The sequence below is a fragment of the Geotrypetes seraphini genome, chromosome 2 (genome assembly GCF_902459505.1).
Source record: "Geotrypetes seraphini chromosome 2, aGeoSer1.1, whole genome shotgun sequence".
Taxonomy (NCBI): Eukaryota; Metazoa; Chordata; class Amphibia; order Gymnophiona; family Dermophiidae; genus Geotrypetes; species Geotrypetes seraphini.
In genome coordinates this window covers 140,282,554-140,308,235 of record NC_047085.1, presented here as the reverse complement: position 1 = coordinate 140,308,235, position 25,682 = coordinate 140,282,554, and the positions used below count along the sequence as shown (strand labels likewise).

The window sequence follows — 25,682 nt, the reverse complement described above, 5'->3', positions numbered from 1 at the left end:
TACCGTTTTTGCTAGGATCTCGCTGTAGAGCAGCGACTTGGTTTACCCTCTATATCTTACCATGTTCTGTAGGGTGGATGTAGCAACCAGGAAAGATGCTGCTTTCAGGTTCTCTGTTCTGAAGGCAGGCTCAGTGGGCCCTCCCTAGACTCTGGGGACTGCTTTGGTATGTCCCTATGTTTCAGGAGCACTAGACAAATTGCACTGGAAAGAAAGATTAGGTTCTTATCTCAATAATCTTTCTTGTAGACTTCTAGTGGTCCTGAAGCCGCTCTACTACTATTATTTATTATTTCTATAGCGCTGAAAGGCATATGCAGCACTGTACATTTTAAAATACAATTAGACAGTCCCTGCTCAGAAGACACAAAACATTTCAGGATTGGGGAGTATGTAGGCTTCGCCTGCCTTCTGCCTTGGAATCAATCTGGAGCTGGAGAAATCTGTCTTGAACTGAGGGGGGGGGGGGGGGGGCGGTGGAGAGTACACTCCGAGATGTATAGTCTGCTTCCAGTATCTGCTGGATAATGGGACATGCGAATGGCTGTGAGCTCTTACAAAAACATGTACAAACAGCACTAATCTTATCTCTTTATAGTAGCTGACAGAATATTATAATGTTTATTGGTAATATTTGTTACAGAGCAGAACAGAATTGTGCTGTTGGATTCTTCCCTGTTTTCCTCCTTCCAGTTATATTTTCTATTACAGTTACTTGATTGCTTTTGTATGAACTGGGGGGACAGGAGCAGCTCCCTGGGAAGGAGGTGGAGTTGAAAAGATGACTGACAGTTTTCAGCAAGCAATTTGTGGGTTCAGATGCAAGACCCTATGGTTCAAGAACACTAGACACATCTACAAGAAAGATGATTATTGAGATAAGAACCTAATCTTTCTTTTTCCTCTCATCTCTCTATCTCTAATGTCCAGCATGAGTGTCAAAAAAAAAAAAAAACCTCACAAGGCTGACTCTATAAAGACATGTCTGCCAGCTCTGCCCCAACAATTGATCCTGCAAAAGCTTAACTTGTTTAGGCACTGCTGCTGCTGGTTTGGAGGAGAAGTGAAGGCAGTGCTGGTCGTGGCACATGCTGGGGCTTCAAGGGCCTGTGTGGCAACCCTTCGCCCCTGCCCACAACTGACTTTGTTTGATTGTAATTGTCAAGGACAGAGAATGTTCCCATATTTTCAATATTGTGCTGTATTTTGTTGTAGTTTGCATCTCCTTTGAGAATTATCGGAAGGTGCACCCTTATGAGGATAGTGATAGCTCAGAGGATGAAGTTGACTGGCAAGATACTCGCCATGATCCTTACAGAGCAGGTAAGCTATGGTGTTTGTTTTTTGGCTAGGTTTAACTAGGATATGATAACATAAAGCAGTGGTACTGATAAAACGCAGATTCCCCAACTCGCTGGCGGCTGATTGGACTCCACTCTACCTAACTGTCTAACATTAATGCATCTTTCCTAAAGACTGTTGCTCTTCTGAAAATAGGCCAACTATTATATTACAGTAGGGGCTTATTAAACCTGTATATATCAAAATTCAATGTAGGACACAAGAGTAACCACAGCATACTTGGGAACTTACATTACTGTTCAAAGGCTGAAAAAATAAAAGCCAGTCATTTTTAGCCAAGAATATCCACAAAATTATTTTTAGGTAAATTCCTTTTTCCTGGAAGGCAATAAAACACAACAAATGCCCTATTAGTGAATCATCTGTAATTTCACAGGACATAATTTTCAAATAAGGAGCCATCAAAGAATCTAAGATCTTGATACTTAAAATAACTATTAAATACAGTTGCTATATTCCCCCCTCCCTCCACATATATTCTGGCCAGGAGAACAAAGATTGTTTAATCTAGGTTCGTCTGTGGAGAATCCAGCCATGTTAGTACTTAGTGATGGAGTTAAGGGTGTGTGACTTCCCTCACCCCTTGTTGTAGGACATTGTATCTACACATGGCTGCAGTGCACCCCAGCAGCAAGATGGCAGCTAATAGACTCCTCCAGGAAAGTGACCTTTAAGGCCTAGCTCCCCTTATAGTAAGAGAGTAGACACATTAATCAGTTAACAGGTTCAGGATTGAATGGACAGGAACTGTTTGGTATAGTAGTACAACCTTATTTGTGAAAGTAGCAGTGATTGAAGCCATTCTATAGTCAGCTGATGTGTTAGGAGGTAATGGATTTTATATACTGTCTTTTTGTATAATTGACCAGTCAAACAAGTGGTGTGGAACTATTAGGGCCAGTTTTCTTATGGTCACTTAGAAAATGTAAATGAACACTGCTTGTGTTTTACAGTCAACCTGCATCATTTTTTGGTTTGCAGATAAACCTACCACAATTCCAAAAAAGGGATTTGCTGGAAAAGGCAAAGATATTACCACTAAGCACGATGAGGTGGTATGTGGGAGAAAGAATACTGCTCGCATGGAGAAGGTAAGTTGTAATGAGCAAAACACTTAATCTGTCCGTTAGCTATTTATTTAAAAAATTTCTAGTCCACCTATCAACTAGGCAGATTACAAGTTTACATATAGAATGTAAAAAAGACATACTCAAATGTACAAATTTGAACATCTATACACACAATTAAAAATCATATAAAATATTAGTGCCCCGGTTCAAATTTGGTCCTTGTGAAACAGCTCTTGTTTATGGAACGCTCTAACAAATAGATGGGTTTTTAATGGGTTGTGCTTTTTTTTTTAATTTTTTTTAAAGGATCTAAATTCAGAACACAACCTCAGTGAACCCTTCATTGCATTCCTTAGCCTCAGCCCAGCCACAGAGATTGCTGCCATCCAGGTCTTTTTATTCTGCACATCATGAATTCATTCAAGGGACAGTCTCATTGCCGTTTGTGAGCGTAGTTTGCATTTTGGTATACATCTTCTCAGTGCCTCAACCAAAAGCTAGATGAATGTTTCTCAGTCTGGTTCCTGAGAGCAAATCAAGTTTTCTGGTGTGTGCACAACAAATGTTTGTATACAGCAGAGGCAAATGGGTGAATAGCTGAGATTATGAATATACCAAAAACCAGATTGGGCTTAGAACTATAGTGTCTCAACTTTGTTGCAGAAAACCCCCTTCCCGCAGCATATTTGATCATATGTAATCTAATAACTGGTCATTATTTGTAAAGGCTAAACACTCGGATGTTCAAGTAACCTTGTACAAATGTATAGTGCTACTACTAATTTCTATAGTGCTATACATTAAACATGTAAGAGAGAGTCCCTGCTTGATGGATCTTACAATCTAATCAAAACAAAGGACAAATAGAGATTAGGGAATTTCTCGCAGGGGTAATGATAAAACAAACATGGGTACTTTGCATACGAGTTAGGAGTTAAAAAGCGGGCTATAGCCTGATTTGAATACTGCCAGAGACTGAGCTAAATGTGCTGACTCAGGTTTCTAAAGAAGCTGTAAATGTGTGTAAAGACAGTTGTGCATTGCAACTCTATCCAAGAACACCATAAGCAGGTTGTGCGAGCAAACTGATGACAGGGTACATAAATGCATGAATTTGGCTGTGGCTTTTATAAGGAAACATTTTCTGTGTATCATTCTTTATGCACAAAAGATGCTTTACAAAATTGCCCCATAGTCTCTCTGAAAACTGAACGTTATCTACAGCAGTGTTTCTCAACTTCAAGCCAAGTATCCCCTAAGCTTAACAACATACCAACCGAGTGCCCCTACCCAAGCTCTACCCCCAACCCCATAATATTACTAATTGTTATGCAATTTCTTCCATCCATTTTTCATACACACAATCTTATTGATACATAATGGTAACCACAAAATTGAAAAAAACACAAAGCACACTGTAAGCAGAGAAAATGTCAATTCTGTATCGCTTGGTAGACTGGTATAGTCCTTACGAATGGATTTTATGCCTCACTGCTACCAACATGTGGAGACTGAGCACAAACTTGTATATTAGGCTAGAATCTGCCTAGCAACTCAGTCTCCATAGCAGGCAGGAAGACTAATTTGGCTCCCCTCTAAGTTTTTGCAATCGCTGGGATGGGTAGTCAACCTTGCCAAGAACCAGCTGTGTCTCCCTCTCAGCGCCTAGAGTATCTAGGCATGCTGTTTGACACCTCCTTGAGGAAGGTCTTCCTTTCAGAGACCCGGGTATGCAAATTGCAATCTCAGATTTGTCTGCTTATGGCATCCCGGTGTCCTCAGAAGCAGGATTTCCTCCAAATCTTGGGGTCAATGGTAACTTCCCTCGATGTAGTGAGGTGGTCGCGGGCCCACATGCATCCTCTTCAGTATGCTCTTCTTCGGAGGTGGACGCCTCAGAGGCACAGTCTGGATCACCTAGTTCCACTTCTGGGCTTAGCTCGGGGCAGTCTTCGTTGGTGGTTCCAGACCCCCCCCCAAACTTATACAAGGGGTGAGTCTGGATCAGCCACAGTGGCCGGTGCTGCTCACGGATGGCAGTCTTCTCGGTTGTGGAGCTCAGTGTCTAGGTCATTCAGCTCAGGGCACCTGGTCAACGGAGGAGGCTTCTTGGTTGATCTTCTGGTCTTGGAGACCAGAGCCATCTGTCTGGCATGTCTAGCCTTACAGTCCTTTCTGATTGGCAAGTTAGTCAGGGTTCTGTCGGACAATGCCAAGGCGGCGGCCTATGTCAATCAGGGGGGCACCAGGAGCACTTTTTTTCCCCCTCCCCAAAAAATCTCGAATATGTGAAATCACAATTGCCAAAACCACGAATGGGGATGGGGAAGTGTACAAGTTTGTGTTCAGTCTCCACATGCTGGTAGCAGTGAGGCATATAACCCATTCGTAAGGACTATACCAGTCTACAAGCTAACAGAAAGAAAATTAGCAGGTAAGAACCTAATTTCTCCTTATCATTTATATTCATTTTTTTCTTTTTTCAAAGAGGTGAAGGTAGATGGCTTTAAAATATGCAATCAGTAACAACTATAGAAAAATAGACAAAATAGAGCAAAATATAGACAGCAGATATAAATTCACAAAACTGACACATTTTGATCACTAAATTGAAAATAAAATTTTTCCTACCTTTGCCTGGTGATTTCATGGGTCTCTGGTTGCATTTCCTTCTGACTGTTATTCAATATTTTTCTTTCTGCCTCCTGTACGCTTCCTCTCCTCCAGACCCCATTCCCTTCCTCAACCAATCTTTTTCTCTTTCTTTTTTCTTTTTTTTTTTCTCTCTTCCACCCCTATTGGCAATATGGCTTTTTCTCACCTGTCTTGAGAGATCCAGGCATCTCTCCTGCCCCTGGATCATGTGCAGCATTTTTCACTACTGCAAACCAGCCCCATGCCAGTTTCTCCTTCCATCACTCCTCTCCAGCACCATATCCAACATTTCTTCTCTTTCTTCCTTTACTTCTCACTTACACACTGATGGCCAACAATTCTCCCTACCTCCTGTCCCAAGCTAGTGCCCCTTTCCCTTCCAAAATTAAGTTGCATGACGGGGATCCCTGCGTGTCCCACCTGCACCCCCCTCCCGAAGCTGACCCGTCCACAGAAACCGATCCCTGCCTGCCTCGCCCACCCTCTCCCAAAGCTGACCCATCAGAAGCTGATACATAAGGCTAAAGTGTATTTTGTCACAAAACATTTGAGAACACAAGGGCGAAAAGCCCTCATGGCTTGCTGAACTTTCGACGAGTAATCCTGGAAACAGAGCACAGTCCGATTCTCATACTGTAGAGTTTCCCGCTCGAAGCGCACGAAGTACTGCCATCTTATGCGCATAATTAAGGACTTTGAAGATTACCATCCTGGGCCTGAGGCTTTGTGCTGCTTGCCTAGCCGATACGTTCTTTCAATGTGCATGGGGCCGGGCAAGAAAGTGAGCTGCAAAGTATCCACGAGCCAAGTCTCCAAAAAGGTTGACAGTTTGGGCAGGTATTGATTCTGAAAGGCCCACTAATTGCAGGTTATTCCGACATGACTGATTTTTCAAGATCTTCCAACTTGTTTTCAAGTTCCAAGAGAAGCATGGCTGTTGTGAATCAGATGTGAGCTCATGGACCTTGTCCTCCACTGCGCCCACGCGTTGCTGTACTTCCTGCAGTTCTTTGGTAACTGCCGTAAAAAGCTGGTCTGTGGCCTCCAATTTGTCCAAAATCAGTTGGAGCTGCTTGCCCACTGTGTGCTTCAGCGCCGTTTGGACTTCCGTCGTCACCTCTTGCCATCCAGGCAGAGCTAGGAGAGGCCAGAGCCTTCTGCCGCCATCTTAGAATCAAGTTTCCCCTTCTCCTGATCCTTACGCGCAGGTTTCACGGCCATCTATTCGCGGATCCAAAACGCATTAAAACCTCGCAGATAATCCACGCACTTTCCGGAGCTCTGTGACACCTTGCCCCAGCAAAATGAAGGGAGGTAGGTTAGTTTGAAAGGCTATTCACTGCGGGGTCCATCGGAGCCGAGGTGACATGTCTTCACAGCTCCATGGCTCCACCGGAAGTCCTCACAAACTGTCTTTTTAAGCCCTGCCTGGTTGGTGTCCAAATGGGGGGGGGGGGTTTCTTTTGAGATTAAGAGGATTTAAAAACAAAAAAAAACAAAGGTTTTGTGTCCCTGGATTGTCTTAAAATTTCCTTTTATTATCCTCATCATAAGCTCACTGATAGTGCTCTGGCTTTCTGAGATGTTGTCTCACAGAGGTGATATGATATCTTGGTTGGCATTACAATTTTTAATCTGTCTGTAAATCAGTCCTAGTCTTTAGCATCTGGCTTGTTTCTCCAATATAGCATCCTTCTCTACACCTTTTGTATTGAGTGATACAATAAACTACATTTGAAGATGAACATGTGAAGGATACCTTTTATGATGGATGTTTTTCCCATGTGGGTGACTGGAGTGTCTTGTGAAATGTTTTGGCATAATTTACAGTTTGTTTTGTTCAGGGACATGTGCCATTCTCTTCCTTGTGTGTAGGGAGTGTGTTCTTCACTAGTTATCTGTTGTAGATTGGGTGGCTGTTGGAAGGCCAGCATGGGTAGAGCTTGAGAATAATTTTCTTTCAGTAATTCATCCTCTTCCCCCCCACCCTTAGTTTTTCTAGCTTTAAATTGTATGTTGCTATCGGGGGGATACTCTTTGGTTGTCTTGCCTTTGTACTGCAATAGGTTTTCTCTGGGTATTTTCAAGGGAGTAAGCAATATTCTTAGGAGATGATTTTGGAGTTGTATCCATTTGTTTAAAAGATTTAGTCAGGATTTTGAGGTGTTTGTCTCCTGGGTCAGAGCAGATATGGTGGTATTGTGTGGCTTGAATGTGTATGTGTGTGGTTTGGGGTGTGTTATTTTGGGTTGTGTGGTTTTTTTTTTTTTTTGGTTTTTTTTTTATTTGTTTGAGGGATGGAAGCTGGAGTTGCAGAGAAAGCTGCATTGGTTTGTAGGGTTTCTTTATATAGATGTTTGTATACAGTACTCCCCTGAAATTCATGGGGGTTCCATTCCAGTAACCCCTGTGAATTTTGAAAAACCACGAAAAAAGTTAAAAAGCAGGAGAGGGCAACTGGGGTGCTGGCGGGTGCAAAATCACTTGCGGTATGCTCCGACCGCCTCTTCCTGTTACTAAAAGTCAGGCTACACCAATCAGGAGCTGCTTTGACACGCAGCTTCTGATTGGTGTAGCCTGAATTTAGTACAGGAAGAGGTGGATGAAGGAATACTGCGAATTAATGAGTCCGCATTTCACAAATCATGAATTTGCGGGGAACACTGTATACCCATAGTTGATGGAACAGTGGTGTCCAGAAAGTTTCTCTGAGGAATAGTCGATTTTGAATTTGTAGGAATTTGAAAGAACTGTAAAACCATTTTGAGTCTCTTCTCCCTCGGTCCAAATCATAAATGTAATGGAAAGCAAGATTATACTGTGTGCATAATATATAAAAGGTGACTGTAATCTGATGTAATACTTTAAATGGGTGAAAAATCTGGGGTTCTGTTCATAATTTAAATTTTTTGTTAATTAAGGAGGGCGGGGTAAATTTTCCAAACTTTTATAGGTACCATCAAGCCTATATTTTACGTCAAGGTATGTATTGGGTCCTCCCGGATCTCATTGAGTATACTCCTGATTGGTTATATTTGGAATGGCGACTCATGTTTCCTTTACATCTTTCTCATGTGCTCAGTATCAAGATGCCCAGATTGTACAAAGAAAATAGAATTCTAATGGATACTTGGAAAACATTGCGGTTTGTCAGTAATTTAACAGCAATTACTATTAATAATTCAACGAATCAATCCATATGGCTAAACTCCAAGATTCAAATTGGCGGTTTTAAGATCGTCTGGAAACATTGGATAATTGCAGGTATCAGAACTTTAAATGATGTAATTACTAATGGTAAGCTGCTGGATTTTACACAATTGCAACATAAATTTGGGCTTCACAAATCGCAATTTTTTCGTTGGTTGCAATTGAAGCAGGCCATTCAGGCAGGGTTCCCTGAATGGAAAAATTTGAATAATCAACCTAGCATAGAATTTTTATGTTTTCAGGCGGACTTTCTGGGACATCAGGCCGCACACTGGTATAAAACAATTAGTGAATTGGTTAAAAAAAAGCCTAAAAATACTCTTAGGGATATTTGGAGCATTGAGATTAAGCATGATATTTCAGCATCTCAATGGCCACAAATTTGGTCTTGGAGAATGAGATGTACAATGTCAGCGTCTATGAAACAAACTTGGTTTTTTTTTTGTTACATAGAGCTTTTTGGACCCCAGTTAGATTGCAAAAGTTAAATAGTTCTTTGTCTAATAGATGCTGGCATTGTAATCTGGATATAGGGACTTTAGATCATCTTTTGTTCTATTGTCCCCATATCTTAGCCTTTTGGAACTCAAACTGGGATCAAGTAAATTGCTTATTGGAAAATCACGTAGCATTAACTTATGATACTGTGATATTTGGAATGTCTATGAGAAAAAAGAGTCAGATATCAATGTGTAATAACAAACTTTTATTGATTTTGACTGGAGTAGCCATTCAACATATTACTAATAACTGGAAAGACCATAGTAGGCTCAATTTTAAATTTTGGAGGAATTCAGTTTGCCACATATACAGAATGGAAAGATCAATAGCGGTGCAAAATGGAAATTATAAAAACTTCATTAAAATTTGGGAACCATTAACATCCTTTTGTCATGATTGATGCCATTTTCCTAATATTTCTATATTTAATATGTAAGATAAGGGTGGGGTGGGGGGAGGGTTTCTATTATATGAAAAATAAAAATTACTAAAAGGATTTCAGGATGGGAGAGGGAGGGTTATATTTACAACTATAAGTTATAATGATAAGATGTACAAGTGGTTAAATCTATGTTATTGTGTTGCAATTTTTGTACACTTGATGAAAGTTTTAAAATGAATAAAGAATTATTAAAAAAATAAATTTTTTTGGTTAACTAGGATGATTCTTACCTCCCTTTTTGAAGGGTTGTGCCTATCCCACTCCCCTTCCCCTTCCATCATTTTTTTGTTTTGTTTTAAGTATGAATTCTAGCAGGAGGGCTCTTATGGGTTGTAAAACAGTATATGTTGCATGTTTTTTAATTGCTTGCAGTTTTGGCTTATTTTCCTTCCGATTTGCTTAATAAAAGCCTAGACAATTTCTTTTAAGATAAGTAGCTCAAATGGATATCTTGATTGTAACAGCTCTTGATGTTTTAACACTTTTTCAGTTTGCACCTGAGTTCCAAGTGGGAGATGGTATTGGGATGGACTTGAAACTCTCTAACCAGGTCTTCAATGCCTTAAAACAGCACTCGATATCTGAGCAGCGCCGGAGTGCCAGGCTACATGAGAAAAAAGAACACTCCACTGCTGTATGTGACATCCACGCTAACTTTAAACCCTATGCAATTTTCTTTGTAGCTTCAGTTTTTCCTTTTTGTTAAACTATTTTTTTAAATTGATTTTTAAAGATGTGAAATTAGATATTAATCTTTCCTTTCCACTTTAGTTTATTTTGCCCTTGGGATATAAAAAGTAATCAAGGTCAGATAAACAAAATATTTATTTTCTCTAGTACTCTGCTTTATTTTCATTTGATATGTAAGTTTTGCCATTATACACTTCAGACAGTTTATTACCATCAAGAAATGGAGGTGTGAGTTGCGTTTTCCATCTCTTGGCTAGAACACATCTTGCTATGAAATAATAAAAAAATTGGCACACTTTGTAAGTAGGTAAGGTCAATAAGCATCAATCCTCAAATTCCCCTACCCTTAGAGTAAGCAGAAGTCCACACTACTTGACTTCAGCAGCTATTCTTAGAACCATAGGCGGAATTCTTAAGATATTTTGTTGTTAAAATATTCCATAATCATCCTTTCCCAATACAAATAACTTCATATAGAAATAAGATGAATCGGTAGTGGTTATGTTCTTTAGAATTCCCTTCCCTCCAAAAAAAAAAATGGTTTTCAACATCTCCACTACATGTTGTCAATCTCCTGAGCACTTTCTGCCAACAAAATTCGAGATTAGGGAATAATTTTATTTGTTTATATACCTTTACTAAATTTTTTTCAGGAGTAATATTCTCCTGGTGCTAAGATTAGACTTGTAAAATAGTCCAGGCTCTTGTAAAACGAAAAAATACCCAGGGATTGCCAGATTACTTCTAGGCTTGGTTTTCACAGTTCTTTAGTTTTCATGCTCTATTCTAGCTGGCAGTATACTTGGTGTATTGTAGAAGTGGTGCTAGACTTGTTTTTTCAGGCTCACTGGCTTATGTTGTACTTTGATTCTTTTCCTTTGCTGTAGGAACAAGCAGTGGACCCTAAAACACGTTTGCTATTATATAAGCTGGTGAATGCTGGAATCCTGGAGAGCATCAATGGCTGCATTAGTACAGGGAAAGAATCTGTGGTATTTCATGCCAATGGAGAAAGGTAATAATAATAACAACGTCACTGTTTAATGCGGTTTACAACAAGAGAAGCTGTACAAACACAGCGATGATACGTCAATTACATTGTCAGGATCACAAATACATTAAATTAGCAATTCACTTATACAAATTTATCAAACAAGTACGTTTTCAATAATTTCCTAAAAATCCTGATAGGAAAAATCAAACCACTTAAATTCTTATTCCATTTATCTGCCTGAAAAGCTAAAGTCCATTCGAATAATCTTATGTGCAGACTTTTAAAGACGGAAAAAAAAATAATGTAATATCACAAGTTCGGCGATTTAATTTCAGATAATACAAAGGGCTCCTTTTACAAAGCCGCGCTAGGGCCTTAACACGCGGAATAGCGCGTGCTAGCTGCTACCGCCTCCTTTTGAGCAGGCGGTAGGTTTTTGGCTAGTGCGCGCTAAAACCACTAGCGCGCCTTTGTAAAAGGAGCTCATAATGTTTTAGAAGATAATTAGGAGCAAGACCAAATAGTGTTTTATAACATAAAATTAAAAAACTATTCTCGCTTCTACTGGAAGCCAGTGTAACTTCCGATAATAAGGTGTGTTATGCTCTTTTTGATATTTGGTATGAAAAAAAAACAAACGCACTGCCATGTTTTGAATAACTCTCATCCTTTTAATAGTCTTCTTATAGGAAACCAGATAGATGATATTGCAATAATCCAATATACTTAGAATTGGAGATTGTATTAATAGTTTGAATGATGAAAAATGAAAATAGGATTTTATACTATGAAGTTTCCACAAAACAAAAAAAAAATCTTGTTTTTAATCAAAGCGTCAATTTGGGTATCAAATGTTAGACCAATTGATGATGGTTGAAAACATACAATACAGAAATTGGTCAACTGAACAATAGAGAATCAAACGAGTATTAACAAACCAAATGATCAACAGTTTTACAAAATAAAAACACTACTAGTTCGCAGCCATCCCTAATCACAATTGCATAACAATACTACAATCACTTCTGTACCAGGGCCCTGGAGATCATTGTTAATACCTAATATTTTAATATTAGGATTAATAGGATAGGCAATTCCATTTAATTTTAAAGAAGTATCTTTAATCTTTGTTGAGCTCACCAAAAATGATTTTCATTTTAATCTAAGTTCATTAGCCCATTGTTCTACCAATTCCAATACAGTTGCTATAAAGTATTGAGAGTGTGATGATAATGAAAGGGATAGGAATTACTATAGTTATGTCATCAGCATAACTATATAATTTCAAATTCAATTTTGATAGCTTGTAACCTAATGAAGACATGAAAATATTAAAAAGAGAGGGAGAGAGTGGAGATCCTGTGGGATTTCGCAATCATTTCAATCCCGAGAATATAATCCTTCACTGTAAACACGATCTTTATCAATTGTGCAATAAATGATTCACAAGTATGGATAATTAAAAACAAGCACAGTGAAACTTGCATACTTCAGCTTAAAATTATAATATCCCCACACTCCCACCTAATATACAGTTAAATAAACTTTAATGAAATTATTCATGAAATCCCTAAGCCAAATTCCAATTCCATTTCTTCCCCACACCCTCCCTGGAAGTGTATGTTTACATGTCTATAAAATAAAACTAATTTATTCCTCTTTACAACATTTAGCCAATGGCTCCCAAACATTCAGAAAGTTCCTGTAGCGTCCCTGTTGTATAACATGATCTTAAGTTTATGTATGTTAACCTGTAACCCATTCTGAGCTCGTTGGGGAGAATGGGATAGAAAACAAAGTTTGTTACTCAGCTTCATTGTACTGTATTTGCTCTGGTTAAGGGGTGGATATGCAGTTCCACAGTTGCTTGTTGCTGGGAATACAAACTGTGTTGTACTTGAGATATGGAAGTATAGTAAGTCATCTACAAAAGGTCTTATTTAAGAGTTTTCTAATACTGGGACAACTTGTTTTTCTCTCTTCTGTTTAATATGTTTTATTCAGTGTTATCCTGTATTAAATTTCAAATGTTTTTCCCCCCCCCTTTTTGTAAAGTATGGATGATAAGACTGTACCTCCAGAATGTGCCATAAAAGTTTTCAAGACTACCCTAAATGAATTCAAAAACAGAGATAAATATATTAAGGATGACTACAGATTTAAAGAACGCTTCAGTAAACTGAATCCACGTAAAATCATCCGCATGTGGGCAGAAAAAGAGATGCATAACCTGAAAAGGTATATAAAATGTTCATAGGCCCTAAAAAGCCTCATGGACATCTAAAAGCTTTGCTTTCTTTCTGCTTGTGTGTTTAGTGTTTACTTCATTGAAGAAACTATCTTGGGTAAAGTTAATCAGATGTGCATCAGACTTAATTTGTTGGTGGTAGGGATGTGTACACCAAGATTAATTTGAGCATACTGAGTGTTGCTAAGAGGTAAGGTAATGTGTTGCATCAGAAAAGGGGGAAGCTCTCTGGACAGTGAGACTACTGAACCTGATGGATGCAAGTTTTTTGTTTCAGTCTTAGAAAAACTGGGCTCAATTCATAATGGGACTTTGGCTTTTTCATTGAAAATAAAGCCCTGATGTGGAGGTAGAATTGAATTAGGCTTTGAGTGCCGAACTCCATACTGTATCTAGTTCAGGCAATTGTCTTGGGGGGGGGGATATTCTCTTAACCCCTCTTTCTGGTAGCATACAAATTTGTTTGTGGCTATGCAGTATCTTTTGTGTGTGTTTGTTTTTTTTATATATGTTTGATATTTGATTCATAGTGGTCTAACTTTATAAAATACATTTATAGAATTGCATGGGGTGTACACAGCACAATTGGACCCACTTTTGTGATCCTTGCATAAGCCTTCCTAGAGTTCAGACAGCTGGGGTAGAGCTTTGCCACATTATAAAACATGTACATTCACATTTTATACCAAACTTGTCCAAAAGAATGTGCTGCTAGGTGACTTATTGTAGGAGACTAGTTTAATTTAAGTCACATGGTGCTGCTTTGCTTCATATAGGTGTCTTGTTCTGAAATGACACCCATCCTTTGTGTGCAGCTGTTTTGGATGAAAGAAATTACAGTATTGTAGCGGGTAGTACCTGAACATGCAAGAAGTAGAGAGATGGTACTTGGATAATGTAAAATGAGGCAGAGGAATTCTTAGTGTAGAGCAGTGTATTGCAAACTAAACGTAGGGCCGCAGCTGTAGGGCATCCAGAAGTGCATGGACGTGAACGTGATGTTATCATGTAGATGTCCACGCATGTGCGGATGTGCTGCGGCCCCGAGACTCCTATTGCTGGTGGTGGGGTTCTGAAGAGGGAGAAGTGTGAATAGCAGGAGAGATGCCTACTGACTGCCTATAGGACATGCCAGTGCCTCTCCTCGGGCATTTCATGGCACACCTGGAATCTGCCGCAGCACACAGTTTGCGATACATTGGTCTAGAGGATTTGACTTCTGGAGAGAGCTTGTTTAGTGTAATCAGCAGAGCCCTATCTTACTGTCTCTGCAGTTCTTTTGTAGTTTGCTGCCAGCTGTTATCTATATGTGTGGCATCTGTTTTGAAGTTATATGACCATAAATGAGTTTGTTGTAGGATAAGTGGGGGGTGAGAACTAATCGCTTTTTTTTTCTTTTTCCTTGCCACAGAATGCAGAAAGCTGGAATCCCCTGTCCAGAGGTTGTCATCCTGAAAAAACACATTCTGGTGATGTCTTTTATTGGCCAAGATCAAGTTCCAGCTCCTAAACTGAAAGAAGTGAAACTTAGCAGTGAAGACATGAAACGGGCATATTATCAGGTTCTTTATGTAAGTTGCTTGTTTTTCCTGCTCAGGTTCCGTACCTCCTGCCCATATAGTTAATAGAAAATGAGACTAACACATGCCCGACATCCTCTTTTGGTAAAGAAGCTCGCCTGTGGTAATAAAAATGAAAATATGATGTTCATGAATCGGGTGGTTTCTCCTTGAGGTGAGAACTGGAGTTGCTTGGCTGTGACACACATGCTACAGCAGTGTTGCCTTCTCGAAGGTGACCGCTGTATCTGTCCAAGGGTGTGGAGCAGCAGCTCTGCCTTGCCTTTTCAGTGGGGTGGGAGTAGGGGGGCTCAGCATTTGGCTGTGATTTGTAGCAGTTGCATAGTTCCATTCTGCATTGGTTCCAGTGATTGCTGGAGTCCCCAGAGACTTTTGTCCTCTAGAATCTGAAGTCTATTTTTTAAATCTGAAGTAGTTCAACTCAGTCCTGATGGTTGTAAGAAGGCTATTCCAGTTTCTAGTGGTTATATAGTTGAATAGGGAGTTAAATATGTATTTGTATTTGTTTCCGTATCCTAGATGCTAGATGACGAAAAGTATTTGAAGAGGTGAATTTGGTTCTTATGTGTTGGTTTGTAGGGTATGGAACATAATGTGGGATAACTTGAATGTAATTTGTGCATATACAGGTAGCCAGTAAAGTTGCGATACTCCGATATAATCATCATTTATTTTCCTTTTTTTTTTTTTTTTTTTTTAGTATGAAGACCATTCTGATCACTTTGGCCCTCCCATTCCTCTTCCTCATGTTCTGTAGACTCACTAACTCTTCTTCTCTTCTCCTCTTTCCAGCATCTCCGCTCCCTCCTCTTCAATTCAGTGTCTTTCCCTTTTCCCCCATTATAGCTATCCAGGATCTCCTATCTTTCTGCCTGTCAGCTCTGGCCTGGGCATCTAAGTTCGCCTGTCTCAAGTTCAAGTTCAATTTTATTTGATGAATCGCCTATAACAATTTCTAAGCGATGTACAATTTAAAACATCATATGAGATAACAGACTATTAAAAACAAAATTTTTAACAAGTTTTAAAACAAACAAACAAACAATAATTTATAACATACACTATTAGAACTTAAGGGATAACATGACTAACTAGATACAATAGGAAAGAGGGGCACAGTTACAATTTTCTTAGTCTAAGATAGAAGAAACATAAAAGGTAAAAACACATAGGAGGGGGCAAGGGATGTATTTAGAAGGTTAAAAGTTTTGAACAAGAAAATTTTTTTAAATAAAGTCTCCCAGAGTCCAACATCATTCTTTCTCTTGCCCACCACAATTGCCTCTTTCTTCTCCATCTAACATCGCTATTTTGTTTGTCATTTCCCAGAAACCAACATCTCACTCTCACTCTCTCTCAGCAAGCAATGAATTTGAATTGCTGTGGCCACTGGTGATACCTCATTCCCAAACCCTCCAAAATTCACAGCTGTTCTATGTCTGTATTTAGGGAGTAGCTCTTGGCAAAAGGCAGTGATTCCCAAACCTGTCTTGGGGGGGGGGGGGGGGTGTAAAACCCAGCCAGTTAGGTTTTCAGGATATCTTCAATGAATATGCACAAGATCAATTCACACACTGCCTCCTTGGTATGCAAAAGTCATGCTTATTTACTGCAGAAATCTTAAAAACTTAAATGGCTGGGTTTTCCTAAGGGCAGATTTGGGCATTGTTTGCCTAAAGATTCACAGATACCAGTCCTCACTCCAGTAAGGGTCTTGTATGTCCCCTGCTCTGTCATAGATGTCAAAGTTCTTCTGGTTGCATCTCTATAGAATTTTTTTTTTTTTTTTTGCCTACGGTTACATTACTTGTGCTTGTTTTTGAGTATGTTATGCTTGTCTCCACACAGATGATGCAGCAATTGTATAAAGAGTGTAATCTAGTTCATGCAGATCTGAGTGAATATAACATGTTGTGGCATGTTGGAAAGGTAAGCTATTTTGAGTGATTTTCTTATTGCGTGTAGAATTTTTTAAAATAAAACAAAACAAAAAGCCCAGTCCTCTTGTCTTTTCTAGGTATGGCTCATTGATGTGAGCCAGTCTGTGGAACCAACTCACCCTCATGGGCTTGATTTCCTGTTCAGAGATTGTCGGAATGTTTCACAGGTATACATTTCAGTAATTTTGGAAATACTCATGGAGACTATATAGTAACATAAAACATAGTAACATAATAGATGATGGCAGATAAAGACCCAAAGTTTTGTATTTGATCTAAAGCAGGTTTGTTATGGTTTAGATTAAAAAAAAATTTAAATACTATATATAGTATTTAGTGTAGCACTGATTTCATTTACTGTGGGAGACTGTATAGATAACTTCCTAGCTGATATGTATAACCCAGTTGACATAAGGGATACTATCATATAAAGTTTTTTGTACATTGAAAAGGCTTTTGTTTGTTCTACAAATACCAGTTAGTCCATCTGAGATCAGTTTTTCTCTGGTGCCACCATGTCTCCTTTATGCAGTCTTTTGAGTTGTGGGTTTTTAACTTCGGAAGCCTTTCATTGATTAACTGAAGCTGCTTTGCTAGCTATAGAGAACTAGAAATGCTTTAATTGGAGCTGTTTTGTTAGCGTGTTTCCCTGAAAATAAGACAGCTCTGGTGTGCTAAAGATAATATGGAGCCTTTTTAAGCTCCAATTTCAGTGGTCCTGGCATTCCTGCAAACTGGACTAGAAATGGGTCTGGTATAGGATCACTTAAAATAAAGTGGCAGGTCTTTCATGCTTTTGAGCTTGAATAGAAAAGGATTCTTTGGCTCAGATGTGTCCTGATTTTTTGAAGGGAGCTTTCAGGTTGTGCCTGTGTATATGGAAACCTTTCATGTCATGGAACCTTATCATTTTGAAGGGTCTTGAAAAGGCTCCAGTCCATACGAGCCTCTTCAATAGGCTTTGCTGATGGATCTTGCAATAAACTGTGTTTCTAGTAGTAAATGTTTCTGCAAGAAGGGTCTTGGAGTTGCAAGCACTCTCATGCAAAGAACCATTTCTCAGGATCACAGAAGTGGAGATCTCGCTGTGACTGTCCCTTCTTCCCTGCCGAAGGTTGTTTTAGCCTTCCATGTGAACCAGGAAGTTAGTTTACCAGTGTTTCAGTCTATGGGTTCAACAAAGCAAGATAAGCTATAGCAGGTGCTAGATGTCAGAAGGGCTTTGGTCCACTATTTGGAAAAGATCAACGACTTTCATCTCTGTTTAAATGTTTAAATAGGCGATATATCAAGAGTTAAATAAACTTGAAACTTGACCATCTTTTTGTTCTAGTCAGGCTGAATGAGACAGACCAGCTTCCAAGGCATCTATTTCTATATGGATCCTTACGGTGATTTTGTCAGCATACAGCCACCACTCTAGCTGAGAGCACACTCTACCAGAGGCGTGGCTTCTTCATGGGCAGAGTCTCTGGCAGTTCTGCCTGAGGGAGATATGTAGGGCAGCTACATGGTCCACTCTCCATACATTTCTATAGAGTGGATGTAGCTGCAAGTGTGGATGCTGCTTTTGGGTACCTAGTTTTACAGTCAAGCTTATCTGTCCCATCCTAGATGTAAGATGCTGCTTTGGCATGTCGCCTATTGTCAGGACTCCTAGATACATTGCACCAGAATGGAAGATTAGGTTCTTACCTTGATGATAATTTTGGTAGATGTATCTAGGCGTCTTGACATCCCTCCCTGTCAATTAGAATTTGCCTGCTTGCTGCCTCAGATAGATGTATGGGTCTGGATTTGGTGATCTCCTGCCAGCAAGTTGAGAAATTACTGGATTAAAAAAAAAAAAGCAATTCAAGAAATTGAAGAGACTTTAGAGCTTCAAATGTTAGTGGTGGTTGCACACAGTGGGGTGGTTTATTAGTTTCACCTAGGTTTATAATGTTGTGTTAACATTGTTCACTCTCTGTTACAGAGCAGAACAGAAATGGTGAGGCTTTCCTGTTCCCCTTCTTCTGATTTCATATACAGTATTCCCCTGAAATTTGCAGGGGTTCCATTCCAAGAACCCCTGCAAATTTTAAAAAACCACGAATACAGTTTTTCACCTGTGAAGAGACAGGAGAGGGCAGTTGGGGCGCCGGTGGGTGCAGAAAGTCACTCACGGTATGCTCTGACTGCCTCTTTCTGTTACTAAAGTCAGGCTACACAATCAGGATCTGCTTTGACATACAGCTCCTGATTAGTGTAGCCTGACTTATTACAGGAAGAGGCGGTCGGAGCATACCGCGAATTAGTGAGTCCGCAAATTAGCAGGGGAACACTGTATTATAATGGTGGTTGACTGCTTTGGTAAAACCTGAAGGTGGTAGTATAGCCCACTGGAGAAGGAAGCGGAGTTGAAAGATGTAGATAACATCCTTCTGCAAACAATTTGTGACCAGAGATATATATAACCTATCGTTAGGACTCCTAGACACATCTACCAGGAAAAAGATTATCGAGGTAAGAACCTAATCTTCCATTGTTTAATGTGTCAGTAAATAGCCCTCTGTCTATATTTGGGATCTATGTCTTTAGAAATCGGCAGAAACTAGCTTTTAGAATATAAGACTAGCCTTACTGAGTCAGACCGGTGGTTCATGTAGCCCAGTTTCTCATCTTCACAGTGGCCAATCCAGGTAACAAATACCTGACCAAAACCCAGGATGAAGAGATTACCCAGAAGCAAGCAACTCAGTGAATGGAGGAAAACTTTTGATTAGGTTGTAAGCTCTTGTTGAGCAGTAATTCTTTTAAATGGTTAATGTACAGTGCTGTGTGCATCTGGCAGCGCTACAGAAATGATGATTAGTAGTAGTAAAACTTTTACCTGTGACTAGCAAATGGGACCTGAACAGGGCTTGGCAGAATCCAAGGGTCCATGAGGGGTTAATACAGAGTAGGTTTTAGGAGGTTGCACTAAGATGTTAGATGAGCAAGGATTTAAAAAAAAAAAAATTGCCATGTTAATTTTGGTGACTTACAATTCTTTGTGTGTTAGTTCTTTCAGAAAGCTGGAGTAACAGAAGCACTTGGTGAACGGGAGCTCTTCAATGCAGTATCTGGTTTAAATATTACAGCAGATAATGAAGTGGATTTCCTGGCTGAGGTACTATCTCCTTATAAAAGGAAATCCTTTTTTTTATTTTTATTTTTTACAAGAAGCCTATATTCTATGAAGTTGCTGAAGTTGCAAGAGACCCAGAGGCCTTCTCCATCAAAAGCTAACAAGAATATCTTTGGTTACACAAAACAAAGGTTCTAAATGTAGCTAAATTACCAAATATCCACACTTTGTTGACTACCACAGCTTAGCAACTTTATTCTAGCTTTCAACATTCTACCTCTCTATGAAGTTTACCATGCTAATGTAGGTAATTCTGCAGGATATGTATTCATTAATCTTGCCATGAAGCCAGCATCTTCAATATAAGCACAGTACAGAAAATGTATGTTTATGACACAGCTTACATTAGGGTATTTAGTGAACATCTACAGGTATACTGCATTTTAAAAAACTTTTTTTTTTCCATTTTACTATTTAGTGAAGATAAGTATGCTAATTTGAGGATTTGGGATTGAGCACTAAAATTTTTAGAATAACTTAAAATTTAATGAGAATGTTAGTTATTTGAAGGAGCGGCCTAGTGATTAGAACTGCTGTATCAGCACCCTGAGGTTTGAGTTCAATCCTAACCTGCTCCTTGTGACTCTGGGCAAATCATTTAATCCCTTCATTGCCCCAGGTGCCACAGTTTAGATGAGAGCCTGCTGAGACAGATAGGGAAAATACTTGAATACTATTCAGTGTATTGGAAACCATTTTGGGTGAATCCCCTCATAAAAATAGGAATAGGAATTACAGGTAATGGTAATGTAATAGTTTTTAAGGCTTTCTAACAAAGAGAAGATAGAGTAATAAAAGATGGCTCCTTCTGAAATTACAGGACCCCACCAGGCGATGTGCCATAAGGATCACCCATATCGCCACTACTATACAATATCTTTATGACCACCCTAAACTCTTTTTATTAGTTCTGCATACCTGAATCCAGGAGTCTGACATGGAGAAGCGAGGCAAAAATCCGGCAGAGAGCGGGCGAACTCCAGGGCATAACCGTCCCGCACCACCTCCAGGACCCACTGATCGGACGTGATCTCGGCCCATTTGGGAAAAAAGTCGCGCAGCCGGGCCCCCACCGGAACCAAAGGGGGCGCCGGCAAGGAGTCATTGCGCAGGACGGGAAGCGGGGGAACCGGCGGAGGGATTCCCTGCCCCCCGACGGGCCCCCCGAAAGGGCTGCATGCGCTGGAAGAACCGACCCCGGGAAAACCCCGGAGACTGGAAAGAAGCAGCCCCCACGCCCAGGGCGATACTTGCGAAATTCCCGCAAACGCCCCCGGGCCGCACCCCCCCGAGACGCCAGGCGGGCACGGACCTCCGGCAGACGGGGAACTTTCGAGTCCGACAGAGTCTGAATCAACTTATCCAAGTCCTCTCTAAATAAAAACGACCCCCGAAAGGGAAATTTAGTAAGCTTAGCTTTGGACGCAGCATCCGCCGCCCAAGCGCGCAGCCACAACACACGCCTTGCGGCCACGCCAAAAGCCATAGACTTAGCCGAGATCCGCACCAAGTCATACAGAGCATCCGAGAGGAATGAGGCAGCCATCTCAATCTTCGCTACCTCCTGATCCACCAGAGACCAGTCGTCAGACTCTCGATCCAAGACCCGCTCCGCCCACCGAAACACGGCGCGAGCGACCAGTCCCCCACAAATAGCCGCCTGGACCCCAAAGGCAGAGACCTGAAAATTTTGCTTAAGGATGGTCTCCAATTTGCGCTCCTCAGAGTCCCGCAAGGCAGAACCGCCCTCAACAGGCACGGTATGCCGCATGGAAATAGCCGAGACCACCGCATCCACGACTGGCGAAGCTAACGTAGCCCGATCCCCTTCAGGAATGGGATACAGGCGAGCCATGCTGCGCGCCAGCCGAAACGGCGTCTCCGGCGTTTTCCACTGCTCAAGAATAATATCCCGAATATCCTGATGCATAGGAAAAGAGCGGGAAACGGAACGGATCCCTCGTAACAGAGGGTCCCCCACACGCGGAGTCTCCGGCGGCGCGGCCTCAAAACGCAAAGCCGAAGAAACCAGTTGAATAAGGTCAGGCAGCTCATCTCTCTGAAAAAGGCGCACCACGGACGCCTCGTCACTGGAGAACGGGAAACCCGACAACCCGCCGCCAGCTTCCGTCCCCTCCAGAGGGTCCTGGAATTCCTCAGAAGGGTCCAGGTCCTCCTCCAGGCCGACACGTTCCTCCGACCACAAATCCTCGTCCCACGACACCCGCGGACGCTTGGACAAGAGAGGCGGCGGAGGGGACGTCACGTCAGACGAGAGAGGCAAAGCCGCAGGGAGCGCGGAGGAAACCCCACCCCCCGAGACCCCCTGGGCGCAACCGGGACCCCCAGCCGCCTGAAAATAGGCTTTGCATAATGAAAAGAAAAAATCAGGGGAAAAACCCCCGAGGGTCCCAAGGGACTCCCTGCCACAGCAGGGGACCCAGCAGAACCTTGCCCCTGCATAGTCAAAACAGGGGGAAGGTCACCTGAGGTGGAAGACAAAATGGAGGGGCCAGACAGAGAAGATGGCGGTTTTCCCGCCAAAAAAGCTCCCTCCATAGCCTGAAGCGGCTGAGAAACCTGAATAGTCTCAGCCGCTAAAGCAGGCAAGCCGGCATCAGCTGTCAAAAAATCAGCTGAGAGGGAATCCTCTAAAACCCGACCGTCGGCGGCTCGGGGATTCCCTCCGTGGGCGGACGGAGAAGACCGGGCTTCCCCACCGTTCCCGGCCGACTCGCGAGGCACCATCGGCGGGGAGCTCTGGGCGCCTGCAGCCGCTGCCGACGGAGCTCCACCACCTCACCGACCCAAACCGCCGAGTTCAGGCCGGCCGCGAGTGCCTCGCGGCTGGACTAAATTTGTGTCCTACTCCCCCGGAGAAGGGCACAAATGCTCCATACGCGACCTAGCTAGAAAAAAGTGCCGGTTACATGAAAAAATACAGTAAAATACAGTTTTCTTAAAGGGAAACAACCCTTCAGACCAGCACTACCTCAGGATTTTTTTTTTTTTTTTTTTTACAGAACAGACTCCACAGGCTCTCTAAGCAATATGCCTTGCTTGATTTAGGGGGCAAGGCTTACTGCTGAGGCTCCTCTAAAAAAATATGGGGAGGTGGAGGAAGTGGGGGGAGGGACCCCGCTCGTGACCCGCCAGGTTTGACACCCCCGAGGTCGGACGAACCCCCAAACAGAGTCCGCCCAAGCTCCGTCCGGCTAAAAACAGGGACAATAAACCCCCTAAACAAATTCCAACAGCCCTACCAAGAGAGATGGGTACAGATCACTCAACACCTGCTGGAGACTGAAAGAAGACTGAGGGAAATAGAGAGGAGGGGCTAGGATATACTGTCCCAAAGTTTTGTTTTCAGTCTCCACCTGCTGGTCATGATTAGATATATACCCATTCGTAAAGTTAACCTCTACTGGTCTGGAGAGTGCTAAAGAAACTCTTTTTATTAGTTCTGCATACCTGAATCCAATCAAAATGGCTACCAAGTTAACCAGAACACTAGCCAAAGTATAAGAATGGGCAACAAGATATTATCTTTAAATACAGAAAAAACCCAAAATACTATGGCTTGGATAATATACACACCTAATCCCACCAACCATCAGTCTAGCAAACTGAGTCAACTTCAACACTGAAAAGTCATCTAAAGTACAGTAAAACCTTGGATTGCAAGTAACTTGGTTTGCAAGTGTTTTGCAAGACAAGCAAAACATTTTATTAAATTTTAACTTGATATGCAAGCAATGTCTTGCAATACGAGTACATACAGTATACACGTGTCACATCATCACAACTGAGCCGATGGTTCTTCTCTCTCTGACGCTGCACGAGTGTAGTGACTGGTCTAAATGAGCGAGGTCTTGCAATAAAAGTACGTATAGTATTTTGTATTAAAGTTTTGGGGTTGTGGAACGAATCGTCTGAGTTTCCATTATTTCCTAAGGGGAAATTTGCTTTGATATACAAGTGCTTTGGATTACAAGCATGCTTCTGGAACGAATTATGCTTGCAAACCAAGGTTTTACTGTACTCGGCATTCAATTAGACAACTTGCTGAACTTGGAAACATACTTAAACAATTTAGTCAGGAAATCATTTGCCACACTTCTTAAGTTGAGAAGAGACTATACTATATAGGTCTTATATCCCACAATTTTTCAATAAGGATTCAATGCTGCTAACAAAAAGACTTTGTACAGCATTACAGTAGGAACATCGAATGAGGCAAGAGAGATCAGTAGTGATAGATGTTTGTTATAAGGAAAAGAGATGTCTTAAGTATCTTCTAGAAGCAGAAGTATGAGGTGATCTGTCGCAGATATGTAGGAAGTATATTCCAGATGTATGGAGCTTGGAATTCGGAATTCAAAAGTGGACACAACATCTTTTTTCGATGGGACTTGTTGAGGGGAAGGGAAATGAATCTTGAACCTTTGTGGTTAATCTTGAGTTGAGGAAGGAGGGTGTGACCGTTGATGTTTGTGTTGAGCCCATGGGAGTTTTTGCCATATATGGCTTTGTGGATTATGCAGGTCATTTTGAACTTCTTTTCTTTATTGGTAGCCATTGTAGTCTTTTAGGAGTGGAATGGCTCTTGAATATGTCTGGCATCTGTGTTTTTTGGGTTTGTTTGGTTTTTTTTTTTGGGGGGGGGTTAGTTCTTTCTGTGATACCACTGCATGGTGTTACAGTAGTCTAGGTAAGGCAGTGGTATTGCTTGACTGATCGTCCTAAAGTTGTGTTTTGGGTTAGGACTGACCGATTTGTTCTCAGTTATCTCAGCCTGGAGAAGAATTTTCTCATTGCTGCATTGATCTGTGTTAAGGAAGAGTCTGGGATGACGCCCAGCACTTTGGCGGTTCTTTCTGTTTGTAGCTTCTCTCCTGAAGTTAGTTCAATTTCTGTGCATGATAGTGAGTTGAAGTTGCCGAACCAGAGAATCTTGGTCTTGTTTAGTTTGAGGTAGTTCTTTTGTGTCCAGCCACTTAAATAGTCTATTGTATTTTTAATGTATTGTGTTGTGCTATCCAATGTATTTCTGATGTCCCTGGTGTTGGGTAGTCAGGAGGGCTCTTCTGAGCAAAGACAGCTACACAAGTTGGATGTCAGTCGGGTCCTTCGCTCTTATGTGTAGAAGACCCAGGAAATCAGATCATCATAGAACATAGAATATGACGGCAGAAAAGAGCCGTTGGCCCAACAAGTCTGCCCACTCAAGAACCCTCCCCCTTAAGCACTTTTACAAAGTGAACCCACTTGTTTATCCCATCTTTTCTTAAAATCGAGCACAAAAAGGGCAGCAAGACGGAGACAGCAAACTACAGGCCAGTGAGTATCACGTCTATAGTGTGTAAAGTCATGGAAACACTGATCAAACGGAATCTTGACACAATCCTAGATGAGGAAAACCTACGTGATCCCCACCAACACGGGTTCACCCATGGTAGATCCTGCCAATCCAATCTTATTAGCTTTTTTGACTGGGTTACTAGACAACTGGATGCCGGGGAGGCACTGGACGTGGTGTATTTGGACTTCAGTAAAGCATTTGATAGCGTCCCACACCGAAGGTTATTGAACAAGCTGAAATCGACGGGCTTGGGAGACACTCTAACTAAATGGGTTGGGGACTGGCTGAGCGGTAGAGTACAGGGGGTGGTGGTGAACGGTACCCCATCAGAAGCGTCGGACGTGCTCAGTGGAGTACCGCAGGGCTCAGTCTTGGGCCTGATTTTATTCAACTTATTCATAAGAGATATGACGCAAGGGCTTAGGGGAAAGGTATCACTGTTCGCCGATGACGCCAAAA

At 41.3% G+C, this 25,682-nt stretch overlaps 1 protein-coding gene across 4 annotated transcripts in view; it reads left to right on the top strand.

Moving 5' to 3' along the window:
- The window catches only part of RIOK3 (RIO kinase 3), a 71,852-nt gene that overhangs the window by 39,272 nt on the left and 6,898 nt on the right, over positions 1 to 25,682 (top strand). For all 4 annotated transcript variants that reach the window (XM_033933881.1, XM_033933878.1, XM_033933880.1 and 1 more), the window contains exons 4-12: positions 1,216 to 1,323; positions 2,344 to 2,453; positions 9,731 to 9,874; positions 10,818 to 10,945; positions 12,980 to 13,162; positions 14,584 to 14,743; positions 16,601 to 16,681; positions 16,770 to 16,859; positions 19,736 to 19,843. In XM_033933881.1, coding sequence (XP_033789772.1) covers positions 1,216 to 1,323; positions 2,344 to 2,453; positions 9,731 to 9,874; positions 10,818 to 10,945; positions 12,980 to 13,162; positions 14,584 to 14,743; positions 16,601 to 16,681; positions 16,770 to 16,859; positions 19,736 to 19,843 — 1,112 coding nt within the window. The remainder of the gene's footprint in view (positions 1 to 1,215; positions 1,324 to 2,343; positions 2,454 to 9,730; positions 9,875 to 10,817; positions 10,946 to 12,979; positions 13,163 to 14,583; positions 14,744 to 16,600; positions 16,682 to 16,769; positions 16,860 to 19,735; positions 19,844 to 25,682) is intronic.